This window comes from Dioscorea cayenensis, chromosome 13 (genome assembly GCF_009730915.1).
Source record: "Dioscorea cayenensis subsp. rotundata cultivar TDr96_F1 chromosome 13, TDr96_F1_v2_PseudoChromosome.rev07_lg8_w22 25.fasta, whole genome shotgun sequence".
Taxonomy (NCBI): Eukaryota; Viridiplantae; Streptophyta; class Magnoliopsida; order Dioscoreales; family Dioscoreaceae; genus Dioscorea; species Dioscorea cayenensis.
Window position 1 is genome coordinate 585,707 of NC_052483.1, and position 19,033 is coordinate 604,739.

Here is a 19,033-nt window from a genome sequence, read left to right on the forward strand (position 1 = left end):
AAGTTGGTGGTATAAAGACACGTTTTGGAGAAATTAGTTTCCCGGCCAGAAAGCCCTTTAAAGACCAGAAAGGATCAGCTTGATCACTCTAAGATCCTCAGCCCTACCCACCGTCATTACCAGGAGATCATTCGTATAATGCAAATTACAAATGCATCCGTTCTCTCCCAGTGGCACACCAATCAGAATTTTAGAGTTCAGCGCATTATCGAATATAGTGCATAACACATCTGAGACCAGCACGAAAAACAGTGGCGACATAGGGTCACCTTGTCTCAAGCCTCTTTGATACCTCACATATCCACTAGGGGAACCATTAATTAGAATCGTGGCTTTCGAAGAACAGAGGATCGAAGAAATCCATCCTAACCATTTAGGTCCAAAATCCCTGGCCTTTAGGAGCTCCAACAAGAAGTCCCAATCAATCGAATCAAAAGCTTTAGCAAAGTCCACCTTGAGAATATGACCCATCAATCTCCTTTTATGGATGCTAAAAATAGCTTCCTCTGCCATAGCAATATTATCCAGTATACACCTTAATTTAAGAAAAGCAGATTGCGCGAGTCCACCAAGGAGTCCATCACCGTGCTAAGCCGCGAGGCCAGAATCTTGCTGATGATTTTAAGCGAGGAGTTAATTAGACTAATAGGTCTATAATCCCCCGGTGAAGACACCAAGCTTCATCGGTCCTTTCAACACCGCTCCGGGCCTAGTCTCTTTTATACGCTTCAGCACCGTACTATCAGACGACCGACTAGTGGTCCCTCCCCGCAACTCGCTTTGACCCATCAATCCTCGGACCAGCAACCTCGGTGGAGCTTTGCCACCATCTACGTGGGAGCTGCGCTCCACCACGTTCCCATCATCCCGCCGCGAACCCCCAGGTCTTCCAGCGTGGGAGCCTCGCTCCACCAACGCAGGTCTCTTTTCCACCTCCATCCGACTACTATCGTGCCTCTACATGGGCGGGTAAGGGTCGCTCTCAGTGCCGGCAGTTCGGATCTCCTTCCCATGACGTCCATGTCCCTCATCATCCTTAGGGCGGGAGTCACGCTCAACCGGCCCCTCCGATTCCTTCAAGCTCAATCCCTCTGAAGAGCGCCCCTTCAACTCACCAGAAAAGGACCTTTGGTTGGCCTGCTGCATTTGGAGACTTCTATCACAGTCCACCCTTCGGTCACTGAGAACATAGAGCCCAATATCAGGCCTATACTCCGTTTGCTTATCATTATCATCCGTAAGAAGCACCGCATACTTGCGCATCCCAAGACTGAGCTCGAGCTCAATGGGTAATGCCGTCCCCGGTCTCCGGCGCACCAAAGCGGAGACAAAGCGTTTGTTGGTTTTAAATTCATGTGAAAGGGCCACCATCTCGCCCACCTTCTTCAAGACCTCCAGAATCACACTCCGACACCATCCATGCAACGGTAAGTTCCAAATATGGACCCATAACCCTTCTCCTGACGCACTACTCACCGTCCCGAGCTCCACCGACAAAGGAGCAAACCTCGCTGAGCACGCTCCATCCTTCGTGGAGAACTGCACCACGTCTAACTTGCCAGCCTCTTTCACATCCGCACGATTCGATAAAGGAACCAAATACGTATTATCGTTCAGCTGGGTGAGCGGTCCAGTAAGCGAATGATTGATAACAGAGGGGAGAACCTCGTCCAGGCCCGCGTCCGTCACGTAACCAGATAAAATAGACACCACCACCACTAGAGCCAGCTCCTCTCTAACTGCAGCGATCTCTGGTGTCAGAGGGAGAGACAGGGTCGAGTGCAATGCCGTCAGGACGTGATAAATAGTTTAAATGATATGATTTGTTCACCTTGTAGAAAGAATGATTAGATGTGAAATAAATAAATAAACTTTTGAAAAATATAATATATATATATATATATAATCTATAGTTATCAATTTTGCAAATTTTTAAAACTGAACACGCAATTTGTCTTATATTTGTTTTATTTTATTCAAAAATAAAATGAATCAACCAAAGATTTATTAGAAAACAAAACTGAAACAAACAAACAGACGCAAACAGACTTTAGGGAAACAAAAATATACAAGGAAAAAATAGGAAAAAAAAGTGCATTACCAAAGGTGTTGCACCCTAAGAGTAAAATACAAAACAAACCTATGGAATTAGAAAACAAAAAGGCGAAATGAAGACCGAGAAGACAAAGTTCACCAAGAGCTAATAGAGATCTTCTGCATCATGCGGAGGAGGATCATTCATGAGGCTGTGAAGATGTCACACTGCTGGCAAGGTCGGCTGATTTGGCGCTCAGGAAATCAAGTGAGCGCTTGACTATCTAGACTGAGTTGCTGGGGAAGTAACTAAAATGTGTCCCGGGCTGTAGAAATCCAGGCAAGTAACAAATGAGAAAATTTACACATAAGAGAAGATGTGGGAAGAAATTTATAGTTAAAAATGTGATTGTTTCTTTCCAGCCAAAAATCCAGAAAATGACCCTAGTAAGGAGGTCCCCAAAGGTGTGTAGACACATATCTAGGGGTTTATTTCACTAGTGGCCACAAATGTTTTTTTGTAATCGGATGGCCACATAACTTTTCTCCGGTAGGCATGTTTGAAGGCTATTTCCGATGACTTGGCTGACGTGGAGGGGTTCCACATCAGCAAGTCACCGGAAATAGTCCTTCAACGTCAGCTAAGTCACCGGAAATAGTCTCCAAATAGGCCTTTATGGCCACGGGTGCTACCGGAGAAAAGTTATGTGGTCATACGGTTACAAAAAAAACATTTTTGGTCATAGCGATATAAGTTACAAACATTTGTGGCCGCCAATGAAATAAAACCCACAACTAGGGATGAAATCCAAGAGGTCCAGACCTTTGAGAGGGAAAATTGGCAATGAGTGAGAATTTAAGATATGCATGAAAAAACTCCATATGTGCATGGAGAAATCACAGTGAATCAGAAGATGGTCAACTGTTTCTAAATATCTGTGACATAACATACAAGTGTCGATAATGTTTTAAACATTGCAGTCTTTCTTGGCAAGATTGGTAAGAGTTGAAATTTTGTTTTCGCTGGCGAGCCAACAAAAAAGCTTAATCTTACTCGGACAATTTACTTTCCAAAAAACGTAGTATAAAGGACTACGCATTCTCCTATTGATAAGAAATTTGTAGAATGATCTAACCGAAAAAGTGCTTTTGCTCTCCTGGGACCAAGTAGATATGTCTTCCTTAAGGGAAGAACAATTTGGAAGAATTTGTTGCATGGCTAGCAAATCAACTGAAGAAGCAGTACAGAAGAGTGTTATCGAATTGTGATCTAGGGAACAATGCAATCTTGAAAAATAGCTGGCCACAAATCTTTAGGTGCAAGACCTTCTAACCGGTTATCAAGTAGACATTATTATACAGAAAGAATTGTTTTATTATGTAAATTAAAAAAAAACAAAAAAAACAAAGGTTGGCGTATGATAGCCATTCGGACCATGAGGAAAGAAAACCAAAGTTTGACTTATGATAGGGATCAAAAGGTCTTATTCCAAAAAGAGCAAATGTGACAGACATCTAGAACGCTTGAAAATGTCAAGGTCTTTTCGAATGAAATCTCTGACATATTCTAGAAATACTGCATTTATGACCTGCGTAGCCATGTTAATCAAAATATCAAATTCCTGCTTTGAAAGCAAACCCTTGATCTATTTCATAATCAGTAATAAATTTTATATTGTTTATTCTTTGTTGGAAAGTTATTCGCTTTAGGTGGACCATAGTAGTTGGGTTTGTTCTCCACAATAAAATTCTTATGCTGATAGCCGCATGAAACACATCTAATGAGGGCATATTCCATCAAATGATTTTTTTTTTCTTAAAAAAAAAAGAATGAATCACTATTTATTGTATGAGAACTATGATAATAACTAAAACAAAAGCTAATAAATTAACTATGCTAAATCTATGAGAAGTGAAAAATAAATAAATAAATTATGCTACGACTAAAAAACAAAATATTCATGAGAAAATGAAAACGAGTAATATAACTGAAAAAAATATTAAAAAAAATATGACAAAAACTGATAAGAACAATATATTAGTCAATTAGAGTAATAGATAACATTTCAAGGACCATCGAAATTTTGATCATTAGTTAAGAGGTCATTTTTTGTGAGGGGGTCAATAAAGTTAAACTATGTCTAAATCGTTAGGATAGCTTTTTTTTTTAGTTTTATATTTTAATTTTTAAAAATATATTGATTCAAGTAATTAGTATGTGATTAATTTTGTAGATTATTGAAAGATATGAAGATGTGAAAGTAAATATGTGATTATTTCCTTTTGAGCCAAATGCTACAAGCTAATTGCTCTGATAAGAAGAATTATTTATTGTAATTAAGTTCATTAAATAAAGATAGTTGGTATCTACATGGATTATAAAATCTAAGGGAAAATAAAGAAATAAATAAATACAAACGTTAGTGGCCAGGGGACTTCATTCCATTAATTGGGTTGCTTCAAATACAAGAAGACAACCGATAATAATTAAAAATAACTTCAATCTAAATAAACTTTCCATTATTTTTGTTAGTTACACAATTGTCATCTGTCTCTAGCGCAGCTGAAAATCTATGAATTCAATTGACAAAAACATTAAAAAAAAACCAATTCATTATTATTATTATTATTTATTTATTTATTTATTTATTTATTTATTATTTTTGACAAATAGGACGTCAAGATGTGCAAATGTTGGTCAATTCATTCTCCTTACAAATTCTTAATAATCTTATTTTATTTGCACATATATTATTTTTATATTCCTATTAACAACCTCACTGTTTATGATTTTTTTAATATAAAAAATTAAATCATTTTTGTTGAGATATATTTATTTATTTATTTATTTTAAGATTTTTAGTATTTTTTTTTTTAAAAATGGATAAACCACAATACATTAAAAAAATACAACAGACCCCCACCACCAGGTGTGGTAAAGATCACAAAAGAGTACAACAAAAAGGGGTCAACAGCGTCCCAAAAATAACTAACACAGAAACCTAATCAGTGCCAGTGCCTAAGTCATACGTCTCCTCAGAAGATCAAAACACATTGAATGCCTTCACATGGGGGTCAAGAAACTCCAAACTACGTTTGACTATGATGATATCCTCCTCCACGCTTCTCTTTCCATGCTCTCGATTTGAGATAATTTTTTTAAGAGAGCATGACCCACTACTATTCAAATTTTTCGAAATACGCCCTTAAAAATCGAACTCTACCATTGATGATTTATCTGGCCAGATATAAACCCGGGTCATTGAATTTGAGTATAATTTTGAAACATGTGAGGTTGTGAGGTATCTAAATAGAATTTATTTTTCCAACAATAAATAAACAAATAAATAAAGAAAAGCAAGTGATTAAATAATAAATGCACATCATCATCATCATGAGTTTGTTGTCCAATTTTTTCAATCGGACGGTGTGATTAACATAGTTGAGTTCCAATTTTTGTCATTGTACGGCGTTGACTACAACCCTCAAAATTAACGAAGGTGGTTTCCGTCCAAGCTCCAGAAGCACCAGAACCCTTCTCTCTCTCTCTCTCTCTCTCTCGTCTAACGTCATTCATGGCCGCCACTCTTGCTTTTAAACCCTCCTCCCAGATCGAACACCCATTTGGTGATCACGAAAACCCTAACAATGGCAACAGTCGACAAGGGAGGCGAGCTGCAGGGAGAGAGGAAGCGGAAAAAAAGAGGTGGTAAGTACTCATCTCGTCTATGGCGGCCGGGTTGCTTCCGAGTCGCCGCCACCGATCCTTCTCCGGCGAAGACTGGCGAAGAGGAGGATGGAGAGCAGCGGAAGCCAAAGCCGAATCATTTGGTGGTCACGGTCAATGGGATCATCGGCAGGTGCTCGCTCTTTCACCTTCTGATCTACTTTTGGATCTTAAAAGGATCAACTTTTAACTCTCTGTTTGATGATTTTTTTTTTTCTTTATTGATCTGAGATTCTTTTTCTTTTTGGGCGATTGGTGTGTGCATATAGTGCTCGGGATTGGAGATATGCTGCAAAACATTTTGTAAAAAGATATCCTGAAGATGTTCTTGTGCACTGTAAGTGATTTTTTCTTTCATGGATTGAGAGAAGTGCAAAACTCTTTCTCAGGATCTTTGTTATTATGAGAAATTACACACACACACCCCCCAAAAAAAAAAAAAAGGTTTTTTTTGTTTGTTTGTGTGTTTGTTTTAGATTTTTTCATGAATAGGTTTTTTTTAGATTTCTCTGTTGATTTAGCAATTTTGCACATCTTGTCAATTCTCAGGCAGTGAATGTAATTGCGCAAAATTAACGCTTGATGGTATTGATGTAATGGGAGAAAGATTAGCCATGGAGGTGCATACTGAGAGATCTCCTCTCCTGTTAATATCCTCTTCTTATACCTTTATGGACTTGTTTGATCATCTATAATGGATGTCTCATCAATGTTTAGGTATTATCAGTTGTTGAAAGGAGACCAGAGCTACAGAAGATCTCATTCGTAGGTCATTCTCTTGGTGGCTTGATAACAAGATATGCTATTGGTTTATTATTTAAACCGAGTGTTCAGAGAAGTTCTTCAGAGGAAACTGAGGCTATGGAATCTATGTCTGAATGCTTGGAACAAGATGCTAAAGCTAAAATTGCTGGCTTGGAGCCTATGAATTTCATAACATTTGCCACACCTCACCTTGGTTCAAGATGGCACAAGCAGGTAGTTTACCAGAGTTGTTAGTAATTAATTCGGTCATGTGAAATTGCCTATAATTCTCTTCTGTAATGTGGTAGTTCTTTTGGAATATTTCATTTTATTTTCTATGACATGGCTTTCATTTTTATTTTTCCCCTTTCGACAGATTCCAATTCTTTGTGGATCACCTGCGCTTGAAAGAATGTCATATAAAATTTCCTCAATAGCTGGAAAAACTGGTAATCACCTCTTCCTCAAAGATAAAAAGGATGGAAAACCTCCTCTTCTCCTTCAGATGGTCACTGACAACAGAGGCATCCCGTTCATGTAACTCTCCCTCTGTTTCCTTCTCTTGTTTCTATGTTGAGATACTAGCGTTAACTTTGCAACAGGAGAGTTGATCCTTCTTTTTTAATTTTGCAGGTCTGCTTTGCAGTCTTTCAAGCGTCGTGTTGCTTATTCAAATGTTTGTTCTGATTGTATCCTGTTCATGAAACTAGTCATTTAGAAGACCTTCGCCATAAAATTTCAGTTATTTCCTGACAATTCTTTATATCTCAATTAGTTTGAGTTAACTCAATTTAGTCATTGTTGGTTGGAGAACATCGTGCATTCGATTTCAGCATGAGCTTCCAAAGGTGATACTTTCGATCAGAGGAACTTCCCAAGTTACAACTTTTCATCCAACTCACGTCATCGAACATCTTCCCTTTTCAGCGTGAAAATTTTACGAAAAACGAGAAGTATAAGCATGTGGTTAATGAGGAGAAACCGGAAAACCTGACTCGAGCAGCATGAAGGTTTTTTAGAGATTGATTTCTCTCAACCGATTAATGCTAATAAAATGGAAGGTAACCCTGTCCTCCAATACTTCTAATCTTTTATTTGCAACAAATTCATTTCCAGTTTCACATTGATGATGTTGTGTCTCCTTGTCTTCGTAATTTATAGAATTGATGATCAAAGGCTTGAAGAGAGTTCCTTGGGAGAGAGTAGATGTAAGCTTCCGCAAAAGTAAACAGAGAATATTTGCTCACATTACCATACAGGCATGTTTCTAAACCATTATACTTCAGCGTATTCATCTTATTGTGCATTACTAGCAGTGGTAATTGTAATTGAAACTGTGACAGTAGAAAGTTGTGCACTTGAAAGCTCACATTCACAACCCATTATGTTTACTTCCAAAAAGTTTTTTGAACATTGAGAACTTGTTCTTTTGCTCTTCCTCTGAAATTTCCCATTGAACATTGAGAACTAATAAATAGTTGGCTCTTTGCAGGTGAATACCTATGCCATAAATTCGGCCGGTGCAGATGTGATCTTCCACATGATCGACAATTTTCTTCTATGACCAATTTTTCTTGTTTTCTCATCCTCAAGTATGAAAATATGCTTAAGAAATATTAAAGAAATCCATAAACCGCCAATCTCCACATTTGGAGAGTGAGAGTCATGTTGGAGGAAATGCCTCCAACAGTGATTTTTTATTTTTTATTTTTTTTCTTGGAGGTCTGTAAAATGTAATATATATTGGCATATATCTACCATTGTTCTTGTACAAAATTACATGACATTTAAATGTGTCAGTGAATTATATATGTATCAGTTAAACATTTCATGAACTTTGATATTCCTGGAAAGTTACACTGCAGTCAATGCCTTGTAAAAACAGAAAGCTCCTTGGGCTGCTTCCCCCTATTGTAACATGTTGATTTTGTACTGCCATTTCTTTGTCACAAAATTAATTAGGTTCTTGCTTCTTCAGGCTCTTTTATTTTACACCCAAATTACATAGTGAAATTAATTATTTAGAATAAATAAATAAATTGCAAACTTGGAATCTAATACTTAATAAGTACTGTAGCTGTTTGTGTTCCAATATACAATATGTATGTCTGAGAAGAAGCAGTGGAGAATGGTTTGGCGTGTTGGATTGAGACTTCACAAGAGAACCATCACAAGCAAAGGATATAGAAAGTGAGAGGACACAGAGCTATGAATATGATCTCCATGTCTCTTTGTGGCAAGAATCCCATTCCCACTCTGCCACTAAACCCTTTTCCTATTCCAAGATATCTTCTCTCTCTCTCTCTCTCTCTCACTTGAATTCATGCACCTGAACTTATTCTATGCTCTCCTTAAAATTTTGGGACCCCCTTTATACAAATCCTCAGACCCTGCTCCAGCTGTTATCTTTCTCTTATCCCCTCCTCTTTGTCAATCATCTCCTTGGTTATTAATCTTCTCTCTGTTTCACTTCCATTTCTTTATGCAATCAGTTCAAATGCATGCAAATGCCTTCCTTTCATTGCTACTTCTTTTGACTTATCCTGTTTTGACTACAAGTGAGTTACTTTCAAGTTTCTACTTCTTTTCTTACTAACTTAACTTTACTTTCTCTAGTCTTGTAACTCTGTTCCATGCATGCCTTTCAGGTAAGCCATTGTCCAAGCTTTTGGAGAATGTCAAGGTGATGAGACTCTTACTATTTTTTTTTTTATCATTACTAATTATATATGTGTATCATAGTACTGAATGAACTATATATATATATAAATGATAATCTCAGGAGAGAGAAGAAGAGAAGGCAATGGTAGGAGCTTTGATTGGATCAAGGCCTCCAAGATGTGAAGGGAAATGCAGGTCCTGTGGGCACTGTGAAGCAGTTCAAGTTCCTCTTGCTCCACAAGACAACAAAAATGGAGTAGGACTTGTTCATCACTTGCACTTCTCCAGAACAATCATCAACTCAAGGTTTGATGATAACTCCAACTACAAACCCATGAGCTGGAAATGCAAGTGTGGTACCATAATCCTCAATCCATGAGTACACCACCTTCATCATGTCCTCAAGATCACTCTAATTTTCTTTGCAGTTCATGAATGTCAGGAAAAAACATATATAAATATATATATATATATATATATATATTTTTAATGTTTAGTTTGTATGTTAAAATTAAAATATTTTTGTTTTGTTTGATATCATATGAATGAGGCATTGAAAAGCATCAAAGACATGTCTTGTCTACAGTATCAAAGGATTCAAATGGAAAGATCTCATGTTGCATGTATTCTGAAAACATAGATTTGCTTAAAAGGGATAGGAAAAACTTTATTCTGGTTTGGTTTTCAATCCAGAAGATCATATTGTGTGTGATGTCTGAAAGGAATTAAATTGATGAGACATAACATTCATGACATGAAACAGAAAAGAGAAGCCGTCATCAGCCACTTTCAGTATTTGTTCATATTTATTTATTAATACTTAATTATTCTCTCTAAATTTACAAGCATGGCCACATAAATTTGAATAATCTAGTAAATAACTAGATTTATACATTGGATGCTTTACTACTACCCGACATATATAGTATGACCAAAAAAAAAAAATGGATCTTTAAATAACATGGTGGTCCATATTTTGTTGTTACTAAAAGTTAATAGATACATCTTTACAGTTTAAATAAATATAATCATTGGATGTGGGTGAAAAATTTATTGGTTAGGTTTTATTGATTTAGTTTTGAAAAATAAGGAAAATATAGCTGTACTTGGCTAAATATGAAAAACAATTAAACAAAGGTGAGACAAGACTCGTTGGAAAAAATAATGATAACAAATTGTTGGTTGTGGGTGTGGGCTAGCAGCTCAATCCCCTTTGTCCCTCGTTGAAAGTGCGTCAGTTGAACAATTAATCCTTAACTCATACATACACACACCCCTGATATATATAGCGCTTATTATTTTTGTAAAATTAAAAATTGCATGTATCTATTTAAAGTGACATATTCAACATCTCACACTACCATCTCTGTGATATATTCAACATGCATCTATTTAAAGTGATATATATATATATATATATACACATAATACTCCCTTCATCTCACACTACAAATGTTCATTTTTAAAAAGTTTTCATGTTTTAAATTATTTATCTACATATTAATTTAAAGATTGATTTTCAAATTGAGTTCTATTAACTTGTTTAAATGCACTATTTTTTATACTACCGTCACTTTGAATGCATAATTTTAATAGATTGATAAATAAATGAACAAGATAAAAAAAACAAGTTAAATGTTTATAAAAAATTGGATTTTTTTTTTTAAAAAAAAATTAATAGAAACACTCATGATAAGATGTTAAGAGTAATAAAGATTTATAGCACATGCATATGTTCGGGTCATCCATTTACAAATTATTATTCAGATTAATTAATTTTTATGAATTAAAAAAAATTAGTTAAAATTAATTAGTAATCTACAATTTATATTCACATTTCATTTTCTTTATTTAAAATATAATTAAGAGAATGTGTGGTTGAAGTATGATTTATTGAAAACTATAGAAATATATTAAATATAAATGATAAATTTATTTAAAAAATATTTAATGATTTATAAATTTTTTAAATAATCAAGTAAAAAAACCAAAAATAAATTTTAAAATGACATAAGTAAAAAAGGATCGGGCAAAGTATTTCAATACATGTCACTAGAATTATTGTTTTCCATCTTTTTAATCAAAATTTTTAGACAACAATATGAATTTTTTAAGTGAACCAAAGCCAATTAGCAAAGAGCAGCTTACCTTTTATTAATTTATTTATTTAATGGAAAAAAGAAGACTACTGTGCTGCACGCATTGACCAATCAAAATTCAAAGCCACCACCCCCACTTTATTGCCTAAATAAGTAAATATTTGTCTGGTCAGTGGTCACTGGTCAGTGGTCATATCCCGCCGACCACTAACAAAATTTCCACAAAATTTATAATCTTTTTTTAAAAAAAACATACATGATTATTACATTAACCGAGGATATATATACATATAAAAAAATTTGTGTAAATATCAAAATGGTGTTTATATTTTTTTGCTTTTTTCCGTCTTTTTTAGCTTCTCAATATAAAAATCCATCGTTTTTGATATTTCGACATTTTCATCCCTTTAGTTATAAAAATCCGATCTTTTTGGCTCTGTATTCTTACGTTTTTATCTTTTTTTAGTCCCTCTAATTCATCAATTAAAAGAACCAAAAAAGAAGATTCGTTAATAAGAGTGACCAAAAAAATAAAAATATGAAAAATATTAGGATAAAAAATGTTGATTTTATATTAAAGAGTCTAAAAATGCGAAAAATACAAAATATATGAATTATTTTGATATTTTGAAAAAAAAATTATCCAGGAACAATTCATTGGCATGCGAGGGTAGTTACGTCATTTCGTATGTATAACAATACCCGCTGTCCCATCTGTCTTCTTCGTCTTCTTCTTCGCAATATAATGCTTGTGGTGTTCCCTTGACTGCTTCTGCTCATGACCTGTTCGCTGGAAATCCTCATACGGAGAGAGAGAGAGAGAGAGAGAGAGAGAGAGAGGCAGAGAGTAGTGTGTGTGTGCTAATTGGGCTTCGATCCCTTTAACTTCTCAGCTCTCTTGCAGTCTTGCTCGCTGGTCGGTGTGTCTTCTCTACTGTACCTGGTGCGTTTTTCGTTCTCCTTTTCTCCTTTTGAAATAAGTTTTGTTCAACCATTGCTTTTTGTCTTTTGCTCATGGTATGATGTTGGAAATTTAACTATTTGAATGCTTAGAATGTGTTAATGTTGATGATTCCGTTTGGATTGTTCTCAGTTTCCGTTTTTTTTTTATGTGTTTAGCTTAATCACATTACAAAGCTACCAACTTTGTTTGCTAGGATTTGTTTCTTTTTTTTTTTTTGCTTTGTTTTGTATTTAAGCATTTGCAGACTTGTAGTTGTTCTAAAAGGTTCTGTATCTGGATCTTGCTGAATAATAAAAAAATAATGCTAAAGCAATCCAAAATGCACACTTGGTTCTGGTGAACTAGTGATAATCTCATAGATTGCCAAACTATCATTTTCTTGCTTGTTGTCTGACTCTTGACCCAACACACTCTTCCAAGAATTGCTAGCAAATTATGCTTGCCAAACTAGTCCTCTTGTCTCATTCAACCTTGCTGCCCAACGGTTTTAGTTCATGTGGCTTCAAGGATGCCAACGGTTTTAGCTTGTGTAGCACGGCAGCTTTCACATCTAATGGCCCCATGAAGCTGAATAATTTAAAAAAATGAAAGGGTTGTGCATTCTTCTTTGTGACTGATTCAAACTTTTAGTTTATTGTGACAATCACACCACACAAGGGTTCTAATTTACAATAAACAGATGTCCTCTTCATAAGATTACAAAGGGGAATGAATGCATGAACATCACTTTTCAAATACATCCCTAGAGTGAAAGACACACCCATATATCAACAAGTGTTTTCAAAATTACTCGACCTTAAAAATGCCTTTTATGTATCTGCAGGTGTTTTAAGCATTCCTTTCGTTGAAGAGGTTCAATTTCCCACGTCTGTTAACCATTGGTTTGGTCTGTCACATGCTTCATTCGCTCTTTCTCTATTAAAAGCTTTGTCCGTAGCTTTTCTCAATAAATCGTTAAGCCAACTTGTTCTAGATGCTAGACATGCATGCTCAATTGGCTTCCATCCTCCTGTGTTAGTTGTGTATCTGGAGCTCCAAATCAGCTTCTTTACTCATTAATACTCTGAGAGAGTTGGCCTACTAATACAGTTTACAGCTTCCATTCTGTTGCAACAGAGGCTTTTTTCACATAGCATTTATGTCTTGATCGTGGGGTGTCCAATGTGTGTCCTGCCATTTCCCACATTATCAAGATCATGTTTCTGTTTAGATGCTATTGATGGAACTGAACGCGAAATTGCGACATTTGCCTTTGTCATTTTTGGTGCTTATAAATACTTAGCGAGTTGATTACCCTCTTTGTATTCTAAACATACCACCCCTAAAGAGATGGCGATGTTTGAAAATTGAAGTAGCCTCTAGTTTGTAGGCAGTCAGTACTCTCTTCAGTGCTAGTTCTAGTTTGTATCTTATCATTGAAATTTCTTCTAGGTTTCTACATGTTCTCATGCTGACTTGTCCATGCAAATAATTTCAGTGAGAAACAATAGAGCTGCAAAGAAGATAACAAACCTTTATCAAAGACTCCAAACTTATGCAAGATGGTTTTGAAAATTTTCACCTGGGTACTCCTTTTGAAGCTAGCATTCTCAGCAAATGATGGTTTTACTTATAATGGATTCAACAGTGCTAACCTCAGTCTGGATGGTCTGGCAGCATTATCATCTGATGGCCTACTGAAACTGACCAATGTTAGCAAGCATGCCCAGGGCCATGCCTTCTTCTCTCTTCCGCTGCAGTTCAAAAAATCCCCTGCTGATAGTGTCATCTCATTCTCTACCACTTTTGTCTTTGCCATTGTACCCGAGTACCCGACATTTGGTGGAGCTGGGTTTACTTTTGTTCTCTCTCCTTCAAAGGACATGTCCCACGCTTTGCCAAATTATTTCCTTGGCCTCTTCAATATGACCAACAATGGAAAGCCATATAATCATATCTTAGCAGTTGAATTTGACACATCACACAGCCCTGAAGCACATGACATTGACAATAACCATGTTGGCATTGACATCAATGGTTTGATATCTAACCAGTCAGCGCCTGCAGCATTTAAATCTGATGCTGATGGTCAGTTTAAGAATCTAAGCCTTTCAAGTGGGAAGCCAATTCAAGTATGGATAGAATATGATGGTATAGATATGCAGCTTAATGTGACTTTATCTCCTCTCTGGATGCCTAAACCCAAGGGTGCTCTCTTATCTTTACCCATTAATCTCTCTAGCATAATTTTGGACCATATGTATGTGGGTTTCTCTGCGTCAACAGGAATAGCATATTCATACTATTATATTCTTGGTTGGAGCTTTAAGATGTATGGGGAAGTTCCTGAGCTTAATCTATCAAGCCTGCCTTCCCTCCCTCAACCTTTGACATCATTTGAGAAATCAAAGGCTCTATCAATATGGCTACCAATATTTCTTTCAATTCTTGTGCTGGTGACTGCTGCCATTCTGAAGCTAATAATGATGAGGAAGAAAAAGTTCTCAGAGCTACAAGAGGACTGGGAGCTAGATTTGGGTTCGAATAGATTTTCTTATAAGCAACTCTACAAGGCAACAGGAGGTTTTAAGGATAAGTATCTCCTAGGGGCCGGTGGTTTTGGCAGGGTTTATAGGGGAGTATTACCAGCTTCTAAAGTTGAAGTTGCAGTCAAGAGAATCTCCCATGAATCAAGACAAGGTGTGAGGGAGTTTGTGGCAGAGATTGCAAGCCTTGGCAAGCTTCGGCACCGGAACTTGGTTCAGCTGTTGGGGTACTGCAGACGCAAGGGAGAACTACTCTTAGTTTATGAGTACATGCCAAACGGAAGCCTTGATAATAATCTATTTGGTGAAGGCAGGCAAGCTCTTAATTGGGGTCAGAGGTTTCACATAATCAAGGGTGTGGCCTCTGGTCTCCAGTACTTTGCACGAAGACTGGGACCAAGTTGTGATTCATAGGGACATTAAGGCCAGCAATGTGTTGCTTGACAGTGAAATGAATGGGAGGTTAAGTGATTTTGGACTTGCTAAATTATATGATCATGGTTCTGCACCTCAAACCACTAATGTGGTTGGAACTTTCGGTTTTCTTGCACCTGAACTTGCTAGAACTAGTAAAGTCACAACCAGCAGTGATGTATTTGCTTTTGGAGCTTTTCTGCTTGAGGTTGCTTGTGGGAGGAGGGCCATAGACACAAATAAACAAGAGATTGAACAAGTTTTGGTAGATTGGGTGTTTGCAAACTGGAGGATGGGAAAGCTGTTTGAGATGAAGGACCCAAGATTAGGAGAGGACTATGTGGAGGAGGAATTAGTTTTGGTTTTGAAACTTGGATTGCTTTGTTCTCATCCTTTCGCCCTCAGCCAGGCCAAGCATGAGACAAATTACACAGTTCCTAAATGGAGATGTGCCTCTTCCCCCTCTGTTTCCTGATCAACCTACATGTTGGTCATAGTGAAGTAGAAATGGTAAAAGTTGTTGGATTTGGAGTTTGCGGTATTATGGCTGTCTGCTTAGCTCTCATATAAGTTGTTCTTCATGATAAATTAGGACCTTTTCTGTTATTTATTTTTTATTTCGAAAGAAAAAACCTCTTCTTCCATTGTGAGCCTACCTAGTTTGTCTAAACATGCATTGCATTCAAATGGTTCCAGTATTATCTGAAATTTTACATCTGCCTATTTAGGAGTCTGTTCATAAATTGCAAATCCTTTTATTGGTTCACTTGTTCTGCTCATTGATCATCATTCCTTTTTGTCTTTCAGTTTCCAAATGCAAATTGTCAGTCTGGCAAGCTGAATCTGCATTATTCTCTAAAGGAGTTATCTGTTAGAGCAACCAATTAACAAGATGACATTTTGGCTTCTGAGAGTTGTACTCCTGCGGCTTCTGTTTGCACAGATCACAGTCTCACTGGCAGAGTACGAGTTCACTTTTAATGGTTTCCATGGTGCTAATCTCAGCATTGATGGCATCACAAGCTTCTCGCAGGACGGGCTTTTGCAACTCACCAATGGAACCCGTCAAACCAAGGGCCAGGCCTTCTATCCTTCCCCATTTCGCTTCAAGATGTCTCAATCTGCTACTGCCCGCACCTTCTCCACCACTTTTGTATTCGCAGTCATCTCCCAGTATCCCAATATCAGCAGCTATGGCTTCACCTTCTGCATCTCTCCAACCAAAGAGCTGGATGGAGAGTCAACCCACTATATGGGCTTCCTAAACTCGACAAACAATAATGTCAAATCAAACCACATCATTGGCGTAGAGTTTGATTCTTTCCTAACACCGGAGTTCCAAGACATCAATGACAACCATGTTGGCATTGATGTCCATAGCATGACTTCTGTCAGCTTTCATACGACAGGCTACTATGCAGGTGATACTAATGCAACCTTTCAGAACTTGAGCCTCAACAGTGGCCAGGCAATGCAAGTATGGGTAGAATATGACGGAAAAACATCACAACTCAATGTGACATTAGCTCCATTCGGAGTGCCAATGCCTGACCTCCCTCTCCTTTCATCGAAGATTGATCTCTCCAAACAGATATCAGAGGACATGTATGTAGGCTTCACTGCATCTGAAGGTGATATTCTTACCACCCATTGCATTCTTGGTTGGAGCTTTAAGATGGATGGGCATGCTTCTGCTCTTGATCTTGCCAAATTGCCTTCACTCCCTCTCAGCAATGATAATAAGAAGAAATCCACAGCTTGGAGAATTTGGCTGCCTATATCTGTACCTCTGCTCTTGTTGACAGCAGCCATCATCATCAGTTATGTAGTGGCAAGGAGAATCAAATTTGCGGAGCTGCGTGAGGAATGGGAGCAAGAGTATGGTCCTCACCGTTTCTCATATAAAGAGCTCTTCCAAGCAACAGATGGCTTTAAAGACAAACAGTGTCTTGGGTTTGGAGGCTTTGGCAGTGTCTACAAAGGAGTCCTGCCAACTTCTAAAACAGAAGTTGCAGTAAAACGTGTCTCCCATGATTCAAGGCAGGGAATCAGGGAATTTGTTGCAGAGATTGTCAGCCTCGGCCAGCTCCGGCACCGGAACTTAGTTAATCTATTGGGCTACTGCCGGCGTAAGGGGGAAATGCTCTTAGTATACGACTTCATGCCTAATGGCAGTCTAGACAAGTATCTATTCAGGCAGACAACACCTTGTCTGGACTGGAAACAGAGGTTCAAAATCATCAAAGGAGTGGCTTCAGGACTGCTCTACTTGCATGAGGAATGGGTGAAGGTGGTAATTCACAGAGACATTAAGGCTGGTAATGTGTTGCTGGATAGTGAATTCAATGCAAGACTTGGGGACTTTGGGCTTGCTAGATTATACAATCACGGGACTGATTTTCAGACGACGCATGTCATGGGGACGATGGGGTATCTAGCTCCAGAGCTTGCAAGGAGAGGCAAAGCCACAACAAGCAGTGATGTATATGCATTTGGAATGTTCCTTCTTGAAGTTGCATGTGGCCGGAGACCAATAGAACTGAAAGTAGATGGAGATGGTGAGGATGTGTTTTTAGTTGAGTGGGTGTTGGATAGTTGGAGAAACGGTGACATTCTTTGTACCAGTGATGACAGGCTAGATAAACAGTATGTCGTCGAAGAGATGGAGCTGGTGCTGAAGCTGGGATTGCTCTGTTGCCACCCTATGGCCACTTCCAGGCCAAGCATGAGGCAGGCCATGCAGTATCTTAATAAGGATTTCCCATTACCTGAATTTACACCATTTTCATTGACTGCTGATTTATTGGGCTCATATGCAGGGGAAGGCTTTGATGAGTACATGATATCTTGTCCATCTTCAATGGCTCCTACAACTGTTTCACTTTTATCTGAAGGTCGTTAATAACTGCTAATATTGAGTGCAGAACCACTGTGGTTGTACTCCTTGTATTTAATATGTGGAATTTATCTTCAATGAGTGCTTGCTAAACAGTGAAACTATGCTTATGAATGTAAGGCTTACACTAAATACTAGTAAATCCAGTTGTGCTTTAACTAAACCTACATAAATTACAATTAATATTTTTGTATCATTGTCTATGATTTATTTTTAATAAATTACAATTAATTACAAGTTTGTATCCTCATATACCATCCATTTCAGTGGAATTCGGTGAATTGGTTTAGACTTGTGTTTAGAGAAAATATTTTTTAGCTTGACCAACTGGACTAAATTGGTCTGGTTGGAATGCTGGTCGTGGGCGATCATGTCCAGTGATGTTATATGTCTATATTGATTAAAGTGGATAGCAGATTAATTTATTGAAAACGAAAGGTGCATTGACATTTTTTGAGTTTATTTATTTAAGCAATTTAATTGGAATTGATATGGAAGCTTTTTATCAATATTGTGAAAGGTTGAATAACGTTCTTTCACCCTCAACAAAAATTCGAAGAAGTTTTTGGTGGTGGACTAGCATTTTTGTGTTCAAATTCAAAGTTAATGTTAATGGTGATTCGCAAAGAAATATAAAAAGAAAGTTCTTGAGACAAATTCAAAGTCAATGTTAATTGTGATTCACAAAGATATATAAAAGAAAATATATGGATTTTATTAACAAATGAGAACTTTTTTTCTTTATTTGTGTGGGTAAACATTTGAAAATGAATTTTTTTTAATTTTCAAGAATTTTTATTTTTGTAACATTAAAGGTTTATACATATAAAAGATTCATTGTTTTTTTTCTAGTGAGCCACCTTTTTGTTTTAGCAGTTTCTTCTTTATTAGTTTTGTATCCTTTCTTTTTTTTTGAATGTATTAAGTGGTTTATCTATTTTATTTAATATATATATATATATAAAAGAT

The 19,033-nt window shown here is 37.0% G+C and overlaps 4 protein-coding genes across 7 annotated transcripts; all 4 read left to right on the plus strand.

Annotated features, from left to right (window-relative positions):
- Positions 1-5,577: 5,577 nt before the first annotated feature.
- Positions 5,578-7,765, plus strand: LOC120274549 (lipid droplet phospholipase 1-like). Of its 2 annotated transcripts, XM_039281091.1 has the most exons (9): positions 5,578-5,894; positions 6,031-6,098; positions 6,311-6,381; positions 6,479-6,739; positions 6,882-7,042; positions 7,139-7,194; positions 7,301-7,353; positions 7,433-7,566; positions 7,667-7,765. In XM_039281091.1, exons 1-8 carry the CDS (start codon positions 5,683-5,685, stop codon positions 7,511-7,513), a joined length of 963 nt encoding a protein of 320 aa, XP_039137025.1. In that variant the 5' UTR covers positions 5,578-5,682; the 3' UTR covers positions 7,514-7,566; positions 7,667-7,765. The 2 variants fall into 2 exon arrangements, with proteins under 2 accessions (XP_039137025.1, XP_039137024.1); XM_039281090.1 differs by having other exon boundaries at positions 7,301-7,566.
- Positions 7,766-8,748: 983 nt separating this feature from the next.
- Positions 8,749-9,605, plus strand: LOC120274550 (EPIDERMAL PATTERNING FACTOR-like protein 2). The gene is made up of 3 exons (XM_039281092.1): positions 8,749-9,063; positions 9,154-9,188; positions 9,288-9,605. Exons 1-3 carry the CDS (start codon positions 8,829-8,831, stop codon positions 9,543-9,545), a joined length of 528 nt encoding a protein of 175 aa, XP_039137026.1. The 5' UTR covers positions 8,749-8,828; the 3' UTR covers positions 9,546-9,605.
- Positions 9,606-12,005: 2,400 nt separating this feature from the next.
- LOC120274548 (L-type lectin-domain containing receptor kinase SIT2-like) lies at positions 12,006-18,301 on the plus strand. Of its 3 annotated transcripts, XM_039281089.1 has the most exons (3): positions 12,006-12,208; positions 13,053-13,115; positions 15,976-18,301. In XM_039281089.1, exon 3 carries the CDS (start codon positions 16,061-16,063, stop codon positions 18,068-18,070), a length of 2,010 nt encoding a protein of 669 aa, XP_039137023.1. In that variant the 5' UTR covers positions 12,006-12,208; positions 13,053-13,115; positions 15,976-16,060; the 3' UTR covers positions 18,071-18,301. The 3 variants fall into 3 exon arrangements, with proteins under 3 accessions (XP_039137023.1, XP_039137021.1, XP_039137022.1); XM_039281087.1 differs by lacking the exon at positions 13,053-13,115; XM_039281088.1 differs by lacking the exons at positions 12,006-12,208; positions 13,053-13,115 and adding an exon at positions 15,551-15,678.
- LOC120274903 (L-type lectin-domain containing receptor kinase SIT2-like) lies at positions 13,771-15,168 on the plus strand. Its single transcript, XM_039281445.1, has one exon. It carries the CDS (start codon positions 13,771-13,773, stop codon positions 15,166-15,168), a length of 1,398 nt encoding a protein of 465 aa, XP_039137379.1.
- Positions 18,302-19,033: the final 732 nt, after the last annotated feature.

Excerpts from the sequence above, each read along its gene's own strand:
- LOC120274549 (XM_039281090.1), top strand. The coding sequence starts at position 5,683 with ATGGCAACAGTCGACAAGGGAGGCGAGCTGCAGGGAGAGAGGAAGCGG. Across the intron at positions 6,382-6,478 it reads GAGAAAGATTAGCCATGGAG|GTATTATCAGTTGTTGAAAG; the intron begins GTGCATACTGAG and ends ATCAATGTTTAG. Across the intron at positions 7,195-7,300 it reads TTCAAATGTTTGTTCTGATT|TCATTGTTGGTTGGAGAACA; the intron begins GTATCCTGTTCA and ends AACTCAATTTAG.
- LOC120274550 (XM_039281092.1), top strand. The coding sequence starts at position 8,829 with ATGCACCTGAACTTATTCTATGCTCTCCTTAAAATTTTGGGACCCCCT. Across the intron at positions 9,064-9,153 it reads TTATCCTGTTTTGACTACAA|GTAAGCCATTGTCCAAGCTT; the intron begins GTGAGTTACTTT and ends CATGCCTTTCAG. Across the intron at positions 9,189-9,287 it reads AGCTTTTGGAGAATGTCAAG|GAGAGAGAAGAAGAGAAGGC; the intron begins GTGATGAGACTC and ends TGATAATCTCAG.
- LOC120274903 (XM_039281445.1), top strand. The coding sequence starts at position 13,771 with ATGGTTTTGAAAATTTTCACCTGGGTACTCCTTTTGAAGCTAGCATTC.
- LOC120274548 (XM_039281089.1), top strand. The coding sequence starts at position 16,061 with ATGACATTTTGGCTTCTGAGAGTTGTACTCCTGCGGCTTCTGTTTGCA.